Source organism: Acipenser ruthenus, chromosome 1, assembly GCF_902713425.1.
Source record: "Acipenser ruthenus chromosome 1, fAciRut3.2 maternal haplotype, whole genome shotgun sequence".
NCBI lineage: Eukaryota > Metazoa > Chordata > Actinopteri > Acipenseriformes > Acipenseridae > Acipenser > Acipenser ruthenus.
This window is the reverse complement of record NC_081189.1, coordinates 15,656,096-15,670,545: the sequence shown is the minus strand read 5'-3', so window position 1 is coordinate 15,670,545 and position 14,450 is coordinate 15,656,096. Positions and strand designations below refer to the sequence as shown.

The following is a 14,450-nucleotide window of genomic DNA, read 5'->3' as shown; positions in this document are numbered from 1 at the left end:
ATTATAGGCACCTGTCGGTAATTGTAATCTTCCCTCGGTGGCTATAGTTTCCCACTATAAGCCTCCAATGCTGAAAACTAGATTTTAGAAACCTAAATAAAAAAAAAATGCAGCACTGACTTTGTCCCACCCCCTACTGTACAATACAGTACAGTACGCAGAAAAGCCAGTACAGACGCACTGATAGGCTGATTAAAACATCGTTATCATCTGAACAGTAAACAAAAACGTCAACCACTAGGCAAAAAAAAAATAAATACATCCTTCGACAAATAACATTTACAAAAAAATACTCCAAAGCGGTTGACGTTTTTGTTTACTGTTCAAATGATAACGATGTTTTAATCAGCCTATCAGTGCGTCTGTACTGGCTTTTCTGTGACCTGTACTGTACAGTAGGGGGTGGGACAAAGTCAGTGCTGCATTTTATGATTTTTTTTTTTAAATTTAGGTTGCTAAAATCTGGTTTTGAGCATTGGAGGTAAAATACCAGAAATGGATGACAAAGCAAAGTATATTTCGGCTGATGATCGTGTCAAGATATTAACCAAAGAAACTGTACATGCAGATGGAGGTCATTGTTTTGCACATCTTGTAATGTGTCTTCGGAGAAAATGTGATCGATCGCTATATAGCCTCAGAATCGCACATTAAACGAAAGGCTACTACAGAGGCTGCTGAACAGAACGTAAAATAAACAGCTTTCAGAAAACAAACTGGAAAGTCAGCGCAGACTAAAAGTATTCCTGTCGGTTGTAGCCAAGTTAAATCAGTACTACAGTTATGATCTAGCACAGCCACCTTGCTTCAAACAACCTGCTGCTTACTTCTTAAACACAGTTAGAATTTTAGACCCGAAATAATAGGCATGTTTTCTTTGTTTTGACTCGGTACTAATAAAATAAATTATTGGATGGAACAAATAACATGACGGTGAACGTGCTTCATATATTGCCTGTATTAAAGTATACCAGATGCCAATTCAGTGGATGCAGAACGTGCAGTCTCAATGTATGGGCAAGTCCACACCAGACAGAGAATGTTGGCAGCAACTGCTGGGGAATGTTGCATGCTTGCCTTTAACAAATGACAGCACTCTGTTTTAACAAGGACGCAAGTACCACTATTTTTAGGCTTTTACAGTGCTCTGAAATATTCTCTTCTTAGGTTTATTTAATTTTTAAACAGGTCCGCGAAATCCTAATTTTATTCCATAACCTACTCGCGAAAATACATAAATTTACTGCAATTTTAAGTAGACCCCTAAACATACACACACACACACACACACACACACACACACACACAGAGTCTATCGGCCTGTTCTCAGGTTTGACATTGGTGTATGACACATACTGCAATTAATAATTAGGGATCGCCTTGTCCAGCATCATGATTTATGCCTTCAAGGACAGCAGTGCACACTGAGAAAGTGTCTGTTGACATTTCTTTGCTTGTATCCTGTTTTCTTGATAATGACTCCACTGTTGAGTGAGGTACAGGATGTTGCTGCAGGGTGGAGCATGTCACACAGAACAGAGCAGCCTTTTAACTCTTTTGCCAGGGAAGCGGCAGATTGGTTCGTCTGCACCTCCAAAGACTTTGTTTAAAGTCGAATGCATGCAGGTTCATAGGGCAATTGATATGATTGCTTTTACCCTGAAATAACAATGCATGTTTTACCACTACAGAACATCATTATTTGACTTTCTACCGTTTTGTTTATATATAAAATAAATATATTACACATTTTTGGTGGGTTATTGCTTCTACGCCATTTTAGAGCTGGGTAGGTGGCAGGGCTGAGGCCCTGCACATGAGTGTGTTTGTGTTGTGTTTATTTTCGATTGGGGGGGCGTGTCCCAGCAGTGTGTCTTGCAGTATAAAAGAGTCCATCCAACCCCCCTCAGGGCTGCTGTAAGGTCTAAATGTGGTGCCGGCCATAAAATTGACTTCTGACCTAATATAGCAGCCATATTGGGAGCCATGTAATACAGACAACACACTTTGAATTATTTTCTTTTGATTTTATTGTCAGTATTGTGTAGTCTTTAAACTCTGGCTATGTCAATGATCCAGTCCATGTGCTTTGACGTTAAAAGTCTTTTATAGTTGGTTGTATTCTGTTATTTTCTCAATGAAGCTCGATTACATGGCTACTTAACATTTACCTGTATCAGTGCCACATTTTTTTTTATTTATTATCTATGGATATATTAATGACACATCTTTTTCACATTTACATTTTTCTTCATGATTACAAACCTTTCAATCTGATATGACATACCCCTTAGACTATGCTACCATTTCAAGTTTATGTTTTCCTCAGAACTGAACTAGAATGAATTTAATATGAAGCCATTATTAGAAACATTTTTTTTCCCACAAAATATCAGTAGTTTGATCAACGATTGAGAAAAAATTGATATAAGGAAGTGGTTTGCATATTTTTTGAAAACAATGAAGGAAACCACAAAATGCAATTGAAGCATTTTGCAACATGGATCCATATGACTCTAGGTTAACCATTAACAAATATACAGCCTTAAGACACATGGTCCTACAAACTTTGCTTGCATATTAACATATTTTGCTAGCAGCAAAAGTGGCAATTAAATAAATATGGTATATGCAAAATGTAAATCTTTTAATTAAAACCTATGCAATCATTACTTTTTTTTAATGGTTTTCATTTGCCATTTCAGCCGAAAGTATTTAATATCCCAATGGTTTATTGATCAAAAGGGTTATATTAATAACTAATGGATTGTGTGCTTCTTTTTGAAATTGTAACTCTTAATATTTCTGTTTGATGTGGTTCCTGATCACCATGGCAAACCCAGGGTCATCACATACGTTGAAAGCAGATTATAAATACTGGATTACATGGCAGGGTTTTATTTCAAATACAGACAAAGATTTTGTATCAGATGAGTAGCAGGGGGTCCATCTGAACTGTGGTCAGGTCAGGTCCATCTGAAGTCAGGTCTTCTATTGCCCTCTTACTGCTGCATTTATTTATTTTTGTTGTGTTCAGTACTATATTGGTGTGCAAAGAACTAAGTGTTAATTTTTTAAAAATATTTTTTTATATAGAAGTTCGGTCAGTTCCATTTGATCAGAAAACATTATAGGACAACCTCAGAGTCTTACACTGAAAAATAATGTTTTGAAAGGTCAGGTCAGGTTAGAGGACCACCACTAAAGTATACATGGGTACGTGCATGAGAAGCTCTTTTGAATTTTTTAAACTATTTTTTTCCTATACTGAAATTGCAGTTTACTTTTTAGATCAATTTACAGAAGGCTTCCTTTTTGCAGCTTGTGTGCTGATACAGCACCCTATGGGGCAGAAAAAATACATAATTACAACTACATTTATAATGCCATCACTTACTGCATGCCCTTTTCTTCAGACACCCTGTTAATAACAGTTGGTAAATGAGAACTGGTAGTAGTGGTCGTCTCTCCTGGTTTCTGGTCAAATTAAATGTAATAAAATGAACATGGAACTGTTTTTCAATTTCAATTGCAGGGAAGTATCTGCTACCCTACGTTGCTGCGCAGCAAGCATGGCCATCTCCAGCCGATACCTCCAACCTGGTCCGCATGCGCTCACAAACCCTTGGGAAGTCAGCCCCGTCCCTCACTGCCAGCCTGGTGAGTAGCATTGTCTTTGGTTTGGTCTGCCACATTAAAGTGTTGCGTGGCAGGTTAATGCGGTGATGTTATAAACCGAAGTCAGATCCCATGGCTTTTTATGTCATCCTGGCTCATTCTCAGGTGCAGCAATGCAGGGTACTAATGGGAGTGAATGAGATTTACTACATTGAATGGGCTGTGCATGTGTCTTAACCCTGGATTTGTCAATGAAGAGGGGCTGCTGACAGGCAATTGGGACAAGGCAATATACATCCAATGTTTTGTTTTGACAGTCTCTTCATCCAAGGGGTTTGCTGCAAGGGCAGAGATGGGGAAAGCATTTTGTTGCAACTGCACACGAATGTCATTCAAAATGGGAAATTGAATTAGATTTAATTAGAAAGGGTGATGGTTATCAGAAGAGTGAAGTCTAATGTGTTGAAGGCTTTACTCCTCCCAAATGTAAGTTTCAAAATTCTCAATGGAACAGGATGGAAATACACCCACGTAGTGAAAGATTTTATCTTAAATCTATTATGAAAAATAATTGAAGATACTGTGACAAATATATGTATTTTTTAATTCTTGAAGTAATGTTGAATACGTTATTTTATAATACAAAAGGGGTTTCTTCAATTTCAGATTACAGAAAAAATAATGCAAAAATAATCTACTAAATTTAGCCTTCTAAAAATAAGATGTATCCAGAAATAATACAAAGATAGCAAAAGGAATGCCATATTAATGCAAAAATAGTTATTTATATGTGTTATTCCTGAAGAGGCCGGGGTTAAACTGTCTTACTGTAGGTCAGAAGTGAAACCAGTTTGGTGGTCTCCACTTTGCCCCTAGTGGACAATAGTCCACACCACAAGCACTAATTTATATTTGAAGGCCAATTGTATTACGTGATTTGAAAATTCCGGAACCAAGGGGTTTGTGTTTATCTTCAAAATAAACGTCTAGTGTGGGCACCAACTCAGCTCGACACTTGAGGCTTTTATCTTCACCAGATACTGCCAGCAGCTTTCCGGGGCAGGCAAATACTTTGTATTTTGTGAGTGACTGGTGCCACTAAAATGCAAGATGTTTTTAATGTAATTTTAAAGATCATTTAAAAAGTTTAAAAACAGTCCAGTACATATGAAGTCTGCTGCAATTACTTGTAGTACTCATAAAAATCACAAGAGGGGGCAAGTGTATATGTTTTACTCCAGCTTTTGAGCCCAGTGCAAGCTTGTCAAGAATTTGTATGACTTTGTGTCTGCTGTGTAATAGGGGTAGAACAACTGCTAATTGTAAATAGTTGTAAAAAAAAAAAGGTCAAATAGTTGCCACTTAAATAAATAAATGATTCACGTATTTGATAATGTCTGTTGCTCTATTTGTGAATGTAGTGCTTTGCTCTTTGTACAATATACTTTATAGCCGTTTAGAAAACTAGTTGTTAATGTTCTACAATGTAATTTGAACGTTAATTGCAACCACAACCGCAGCCGCACGTCTGTCGATCTGAAAGCACACGCTTCACATGATTAATTGGTTAATCGACTAGCACTTTGAGGTCAGCTGTCACTTTTCCGCTAGACGACGTTAAAGTGTAGCTGTACGGTGCTACTCCTTGTGTGCACTTCACACACTTTTCAAGGCTGAATTAAATGAATGGTTACATTTGCACACTAAGTAGATGATATGTACATGATCCCTGGCAATGTAAATCACAGAGCTACTCTTTGGCTGCCTTTTTATGCCTAACTGTGAGTTTTTGCCTTAAGTGTAAGATGAGGCATTGTGATTTGTGTTGATCAAATGTCCATGTTTTATCTAGAAGTTCATGGACAGAGGTGTAGTGGCCTCTGATTCAGCAATATAGGATCAGGATCTAAATTAACCATTTGCTATTCAGTGACAATGGGCCTGATTTTCCACTGTGAGCAAATTGGACATGTAATACATTTACTATGGTGAGGGCAAGTTGCCAGCGATTTGCCCGGACGGGAAAATATACGCCAATATCTACAAATGTGCACGTTACCTCTACCTCAGAAGGTATTCTACCATATTTAGATACAACAGTAGTGTTATTTCTGAATATTTCCATATAGCTAACAAAGTTTATTTCCTATTGCAGTCATTTAGTCATGTGATTGCATGCCATACTAATAGATAAGAAGACATTTTCCTTAAGACTTTTGTTTTCAGGATTGATCTTAGCCAGCAGAGCACTATTTACATAGTGATTTGAGGTTCTGTAAGCTTGAAGCAGTGTAATTAGATGTAATAGCCATTCTGCATTCCAAACATTGTGCCTTTATTAAATACTGGTTGTGCTTTTCTGAGAACGCTGTAATTTTGTTATAAGGTGCTTGTGTTCTGTCAGTTTTTATCATAGTGCATAATGTTGGCTTATTCAGGGTTTTTTTTATTTTATTTTTTTGTTTTTTTTACTCTGAGATTAATTGAATCAAGGCAGAGGGTGCCTGAAGCTATAACTGTTTATTTGATTTAATCAGGAACCAGTTTTAATAGCTTTAATATAATTGTTGTGTATTTTATTTATTTATTTATTTATTTATTTATTGGGCTTCTTTTAAGATTCGGTTGTATTTACCATTTTAGCACTGAGGCAAAAACTTAATTCTTTTAAAAATACAAAACACACAAAAAAACTTGGCTTAAAATAAAAGCAGACTCCACACAATGCTATAAAATATATGAACTATATGAAAATCGGATTAAATGCCTTTGACATTCAATTTTGTGACAATAATGAATGTAATATAGCAGTAACGTGTGTGTTTCTGAGATTTCTGGAGGCTGTGAGGAGTGCATTGTTTATTATTCTGTCAGGAAGTCTACAGAACTACAAAGAACAGGCCCCAGATCCCATTTCAGGAATCCTCTCTAACCAGGAAAGAATACGTATTCCCATTACAGTTGTCTTTTTTACGAGAGCTTTGTTTTAAGTTTTCTTTATTTTTTATTTTATCTTACATCGGTTTCAAAGACACAAGCACCTTTTTTTTTTTTCTTCCAATTGGCACCGAAAGACATTTTATTGAACTCCTTTTGGGAAATGCAATTAAGTAGGCATGCTTCTGGCATTCAGCAGCTCAGTGAAAATTAAAGAGCTCTCGGATATATTCTAAAACACTGGAAACGGCTCGTAGCATTTTATGAGTTTTCGTAGCCTTTCTGTTATTCAATATTATATAAGATTTACCTAGGGATTTTAAAACATGGGCAGATTAAATCTATAAATTGAAGGCAATACACTGATGCAGACACAATTTCTGGATCTTATAAGATTATTCGTTGCTTCCATATCTTGCAATTTAATTTGCACTAAGCAAACATGCTGTTTAACATCAGTGGCCCCTGTCTTTGTTCTCTAAAAGTAAAACAACTGAGAGTTTGTATGTATGTATGTATGTATGTATGTATATTTGTATGTATATTTGTATGTATGTATGTATATTTGTATGTATATTTCTAAAAGGGTAGGCGTCAATAAGGCTTGGATTTTTTCCCCTGAAATACCGATTACATTTTCCCAGGAACGTGAACTACACTACAGTACTCCAAACAATAGGAGATATTCAGAGATATATATTGGGTGTAATTTACTGCTAATAAATAAATACATAATAATATATTGGGTGTTGTAAATCCTTTATTTGAAATAATACACAACACTCCTTGGGAGGAATTCAAATTGCAGGGTTTGAGGATTTCTAATGTTTAACATACACTTCTCTGAATATCCTCAGTCGTTTGGAGCAGTGTATAAAGCCACTTTTCAAGCACTAATGTTATATTTTCCATCCGTGTGACCATATGTTTTTGGAAGAGCTTGTTTTACAATATTTCGCATAGAGCACCATCTATACTATTGTACAGTTCTGCATTGTTGTTGGCAGACCAGTAGGATGTGCTTATGATACATTCTTTTCACAGTTGATCAGACAGTTCGCCAGACGAACAGTTGCAGAAGAGTTGTAATGGAAGAGCCTGATAATTTAGCATCGCAGACACTGAACACCCACCACCAGGGAAAGTACTCCCCCCAGGCCATATGTGTGCAATTGGAATTCAGAAAGTGCTGTAGTTGAGTCTCAGAAAAACCTTGAACTTCTTACTGGGGTTTTCCATAACAAGCATGTCGCCTCAATCACATTCTATGACATTTTATGATTTATTGTTGATTTGTGTGACCTCCGTTTGATTGTTGGATTCTATGTTTAAAGTGTCCTTCTGAACTTGAACCTCCTTGTCAGGTAAATAGAACCACAAGGAGAGCCTGTGTTTGTGAATCAGAGTGCCATGCATACTATATTAGAAATAATCACTATTTATATGCAGCGATGCCTGACTTTGTTGGAAGTTCCTGACTGTGGTACTAGCGTGCTTTGTGTGAATACACAGTGAATGGTGAGCGACATTCTTTAAATGTATCAAATACGGTTTAAATGTCAGGGACATGTCTCCACAGCACAGAAATTCGAAGGGCGAATTATTTGGAGTAGCACATATGCAAACGATGTTCATGGTGCAATACGTGCATGTGATGTGTGGCTTTTCTAAGATCTATTCCTAGTAGCTCCTAGAAGAACATATGCTAGCATAATTTACTGACTCTTACAAAGCCAATAGGATACAAGCCCCTACTTGTCTTGTTTTACTTGGTTATATGTATGTATGTTTTATATTTATTCTGCTTTTTAATACTGGTTTCACAAATATTTTTATTTTATTATTATTATTATCTAGTGTCTGACATTTCCCATATTCAGTCTCAGCTCTGCGTTTTCTATGCATCAAGTAGCTGTGTTTAGGAGGTGAGATGGTGGTGTTAATGCTGTGTAAGTAATGCTGTGGAATATTAGAAGTTTCCTTTTTATAATGGAGTATTATAAACCTCATTGATCGTCTCTCTTGTTTTGAATAGAGCAGTCATTATCCTTCAGCTCAATTATCTAGCAGGTAATGACCGCTTTGTCGGACATTATTCTCAACCATACACTAGCTAATTATTGGCATGACCAGAGCTGCTTGCTAATGCAGGACTTCTAAGTCAACATACAAGACCGCAAGAGGGGAGATGTTTTCATGTTCTGCAACACAGTCATTGGCTTAATCCACGTCTGGCATGAATGTGATTGGCTGTAGGTCTAACGCAAGTGTCTGGAAGCATATTGTGTTCCGAGTAGTCATTACTAGGTTGCGTGGACTTCTGATTGGGTGAGAGAAATATCGAAACCCAAGGTTTGTTTGGCTTGCCATAAGCTCTGCTTGTAGAGTACTTCTGGTATTGTCAGTTTCGGTTCCTATGATATTGGTGGTTACAAACCCTTCGTAGATCTTCACGCTTTGCAGATTCTCTGTTATTCATTGGGTAGTAATATACGCTGCGTCAGAGCCTTCATTTGATTTAACAAGGAATCCTGTAAACCATGTCAGACAGCAGCAGAAGCATGCCCACCATGTGGGGAATTCATAACATGTTTCAGAGACATTTTCCTGCACAAATGACTAGTTTTTAATGAAATTCTGTTTTCAAGAGCGCCTCATTAATGCTTTAAGAATGTGGGCAGAGAATGAAGAATCCCTGGACCCTGAATCCATTGGAAACCAAGCTCGGGTTTTTAAAAGTCATTTCATCCCTTATGAGCTTGTGTGAGTTTACCCTCATGTGGCTGAAACCATTTTTTTTTTTTAAAACCAAAGCCTTAATACTAGAAGTCCTTGAGGTTGTTCTATGCTGTAGGTTCAGAGAATGACAAGGAGGAGGGTTTAGTTATATACCTCTTTTGAGGTGGCCTTTCTTTTTTTGGCATTCTGATGTGATTAGATTGTGTATTGGACATTTAAGGGGATAAATGACTTTATTTATTTATTTATTTATTTATTTATTTATTTATTTATTTATTTAAATGTATTTGTTTGTTTATTTTTGTATTTTTGCAGGACATCCATGGTTTATCTTTGCAATTAGGGGCGTAGGGTGGTTGGAACATGAGAAACCAAGCAAAAGCTTTTCATTGATTTAATGTGTAAGCTAATCATATTGAATAAGATACTGCTGAAAGAATAGCGCATATTGGTATCATTATTGGAATAGTTCTTATACATTTGCTACACACTGTTTTATATGCTTTGATGTGATGCTTTTTGAAACTGTTATATTGAATTCCGATTGCAACCAGATTCACAGATTGTATAAGGAATGAAGTACCCTTGGAGCATTAGAAATATCTACACAAGTATGGTCATGTACTGTATGATAAGTTGAATCAATTCTTTAAAACAAGCTTCTGTGTGTTTTACAGTAAACTGCTTAAGGTTAAAAAAGACAGCACAATATATTGGCAGGCCCCTGATATTTCCACTTCTTTTTCTTGAGAGATCTGCATCCCCCGCTTTCCTGCACTCCAAAGATTCCTTGAAGGGCCGACTCTTTCCCATTCCTGCTTGTCACTGTTACTACAAGGGAAGTCTTTGGGGGCCAGCAGCTTTGCTCCCAGTCAGTTTTTATTCTTTCTTTTATATCACAAGCTTCGCATGAGTGACTAGTAATTTATTTTGGCCTTGCTTCTGTTAATGTTTTTTGGCGAACATTTTGCCATGTTTATCATTTTGAAAAACGCATTGTCTGGCAGAGGACATTGGCAGTTGGAGAGCATGTCTGATGTCCCAGTGCCCTCCAAGCTAAATACAAAAAAGGTGGTATTACGCAAGCTAGAAAAAATGCCCCTTTCCCTTTTTTAATCACTTTTTCAAATTGGAAATTATTGGAATTATTATTTTATTAGTTTTTGTTGCAGCACTAACATTAGCTGAAATTATTTGGATTCTGTGTTTCTTACCAGTATGTAATTGTGGGACTCAGTTGCTGTTCTATATGTCTCCCAATATCACACCATGACCAGGATTTATTGTTAATACTGCATTTAGAATATGAAATTAGAATATGAAATTAAACTGTGGACATACAGATGCTTTAACACCCTCCCTTGACCCCCCCTCCCCCACCCCCCTGCAATCAGCTGCAGACATCTTAATCCTATTAGATTTGTGACAGGAGGAGGTAGATAAGCATTTGTAGGGCTGACCAGTACTGTACTGTAAGTTTCCTTCTGCCTTCACATAGATGGAGTCTCACTAAACTCACCCAGGTCTTGATGTCTGTATGAGCTCTAGCAGACTGATAACTGGGGTGCGTGTTGCTATGAAGATCATCCACAAGATACCTCAATATATTTAGACTGCACATTTCTGCACTCGGCTGTTATTTCGGTCTGCATGGCCGAGCTACACTTGGTCCCTTACTGAGGAAGCATTTAACTAATCCCTAAAGCTAGGTTATTATTGTTCTCGAACATTTTCACAGCCTGTCCTTTATATCTTATGCCCCCAGGCATGTAATGCTCCTTCAAATTGTATGTGCATCTCTCCTCACCATGATAAAGTTTGACAGGAAATCAATACTTTTTTTCACGGTAGATTTGGAGATAAGATTGTGATAATCCTGATCCAGGGCATTGTCACTGTCTGCGAATTCACCTTCATTTTTATTGCAAGCAGCATCCGTAAAGGGTAACTGTGGTTTTCTACACTATATTAGGTAAATATTATACAAAGAAAACATCTTTTGTATGGATGAAAGACAAAATCAAAGTAGCATCATTGATTTTTTTTTTTTTTTTTTTTCAAGGTCATTTGTTATCATTATTTAACAATTCATTTTGTAGTCATGTTTTTCACTCCTGGCTGTTTACAAATCCTGTGCATTTGATACTAGATTAGTTATATCTGGTAAACCTTGAAATTCTGTTTTGATGAGTTCAAAGTTGTTTTTTTGATAGATGGAATCTAAAATGCAGTAAATAAGTAAGTGAACACTGGAAAGGATTTCATTAATCCTTTTTTAGGGAATCGGAATGCATGTATGTTTTGGCTTGAATTAAAGTTAATATAATGAAAAATAAAAACATGGCTCCTTTAATTCCACAAATGCTTAAAGCATTGGGGACAAGATCATCTTTCCTTGAAAACATGTGATATAAATAAATCTTGAGGTGATCATCATGAAATATATCATAGCCACTGCACTTGTACATATAAGACCAGGCTGGTAAATGAAAAATGTCACTTGCTGATGAAGCATTTATAGTTGTAATGTCAGACTCTTGACAAACTACTCAGCTGTGTGGCAAGTGTCTCCTATTTGTTGAATTTCAATATTTCATGAACACACAGGCTGTGGCAGTGTTGTGTGATAAACTATTAGTGATTCTCTAATCTAGAGTATGACAGAGGTTCCCTCCATCGCTTGCTTTGAAACCCTGTTTTCAATGTTTTTTTTCTTTTTTCTTTTTTTTTAAATGTCTTCCTGAAGTTTCTGTGTGTCTAGCTTGTTGACTGCTAAACTGTGGCGCTTACTTCATCACAAAGCCTTTGTGGACAAAAAAAGAAAACACCTGCAATAACAGTGTCAATGAGCTGTGTAAACTGCAGTGCTGTGTGATGCAGTGCCGTTACAGATTCTCATGTGTGCGAGATGAGGTATAAAACTCGATAACCACTCCTTAGCAAAGCCGTCAAGATGCTCGCTTGCAGTGTGCAAGGCCGTCGACTTGCGGCCATCTTCCACCCTGTTACCTTGGGTCTGTGACCCGGAGCTAATAGAAAACCCAAACCCAAATATTATCTGTCCTGTGAGAGACAGGTATCCTATATTTTTTAAGTGTTTCAAATGTATATCTTTTCAGTCTTTTAAACTATTTTTCTGTCCCAAGTATTTCCCCTCCCATATCCCAGTTTTAGGTTCTCTGTACACCATTATTAGTCTGCTGCATTGAATAGGTGCACTTGTTCAATCAGTTTTCTTGGCACACACTTCAGTGCAAAGTGCCTTTCCTTTATTTATTTATTTTCTTCTTCCTTGCTGTAAGGCACCCACTCGAGCCATCACACAGAAAAGCCAACCCACCCACTGGGAGTAAATGAGATCCAGAAATTCTGTGCATCTCTGGAGTCGAATCAGATCTCAACCCTGCTGGCCGAGCCAAAATTCCGACTCGCATTGTTTTCTGAATGCTAATCCGTGAACTTACAACACAGGGCCATACTGCAGCTCAGTAGCAGCTCTGCTGAGGTTTACCATGAGTTGTACCAAACATGTGGGTGGGTGTGTGTGTGTGTGAATTAAGCCTGAATTAAGTTTTCAAAATGTATTATAATCCCTTAATGGTACTTTAAGCTTGTAGTAATTGGAGGGCATCATTATACAATCAATCTAATGTGTATTTATTATTATTAGCTAAGACCTCATATTTAATACAAAATAAAAAAAATACATACAGATTTTAATTGGCATGTACAGGCTTTACATTTCCATGCATGGTACAGCATCGCCAGTGCAGCATATTTTCATGACATCTGCCTATATAAAGAGAAGGGGATGTCCTAACAGTCAGTGGTCATATCTAATTGCAAAGGTATACAGTTTCAAATTCATCTTTTTATACAAGCCCTTTGATTGTGCATCAGCACACTTTGAAGTCGAGAAGGGAAATATTTCTTGTGTGTGGATGCTCCATGTAAATGCGTCTCATCTGTCCAGATAAACATTAGAGGGGACACACACACACAACTTTGACCTGTATTTTACAGCTCTTGCTGTCTGTGTCTCTCTCGTTATGCTTTTATTGTCTGAAATAATTTGTCCTCTTTTGGAAAGACAGTGCAAGTCAGAGGGGCCACTTAATATTCATACCGTGGCCGCATTGAATGGAAATAAGATGGTAAGAGAGAGCAAAGAAAACAGAAGCTGAAACAGACTGTGAAATTGGTGGGTGGAAATTGCATGATGGAAATCACACAACTTATTTTTCTAAATGCTAATGATTTAGATTGGTTAGTCGAGCAGCAGTGAGGGCTCACATTGAGCGTGTAAGGGCTGATTATGTACCCTGGCGAGGTTTTGGAATAACTAGCAACTGAGAAATGGTTTGAAAGAAGAATAAAAAATTGCGAATGCCGATGCTTGAAATTGACACCAGAGATATATTTGTGTAAATGAATCGGGTTTCAGAGGTAAATGCCAGCACTGACGGGAGAGCTTGTTGGCTGTCGGAACGGCAGCAGCTCTTGTTTGCCTTACTTGGACCCTTGTTTTCACATGTCCTCGGAAAACACTGGTGCCAGGCTTTGCTGGTTGGCTGACCAGCTGTGTCCTGTGGGATTTTTTTTTGTTTGTTTGTTTCTTTGTCAGAACCAGCTGCTGTCTACACTGAAGGTGTCACTGCTGATTTGCTTGGGCTGTTTGACCTTCAAGCTAGCCCCCTTTCTTTTAAAACAAGCTGCTTATTACTGCAAACGCAGAGTCAGGCAGGATGCCGGTTACATTGTTTTTCACAGCCACACATTACTCGCAGGATTTCCTTTGCTTAATGGTCACCCTGGCTCAAGTGTGTTTATAGCAGGTAAATGTGGCGAGAGCCCACATGCAGCTGTGTTAAACAGAACTGCAACCGCCGACAATGTCCTGAAGTTACTGGAGTGAATAACCAGGGGAGAGTCAGCTGACTTTCACCCTCCAATCAGATAAGCTGTGATGTCAGTGCTGAGCAGCTGCTAAGATCAGATTTAGCTTGGTGAGATCTGAGGCAGTGCAGCGTGGCTATACTGTTGTGGGGAGGAATGAGAGGACCCAAACACTATCATGGATGAATCGAGCATTCTGAGACGGCGAGGGCTACAGGTAGGAAACTGAGCTTTTTGTTTTTTTGGCCTTGTTGTTTTCA

The 14,450-nt window shown here is 37.6% G+C and overlaps 1 protein-coding gene across 6 annotated transcripts in view; it reads left to right on the top strand.

Moving 5' to 3' along the window:
- The window catches only part of LOC117403880 (microtubule-associated serine/threonine-protein kinase 3-like), a 161,063-nt gene that overhangs the window by 31,781 nt on the left and 114,832 nt on the right, over positions 1 to 14,450 (top strand). For 4 of the 6 annotated variants that reach the window (XM_059008096.1, XM_059008034.1, XM_059007965.1 and 1 more), the window contains exon 3: positions 3,536 to 3,660. In XM_059008096.1, the coding sequence (XP_058864079.1) occupies positions 3,536 to 3,660 (125 nt within the window). Of the gene's footprint in view, positions 1 to 3,535; positions 3,661 to 14,266; positions 14,408 to 14,450 lie in introns of those variants that run through there. The other 2 variants (XM_059008163.1, XM_059008361.1) reach the window with 2 other exon arrangements.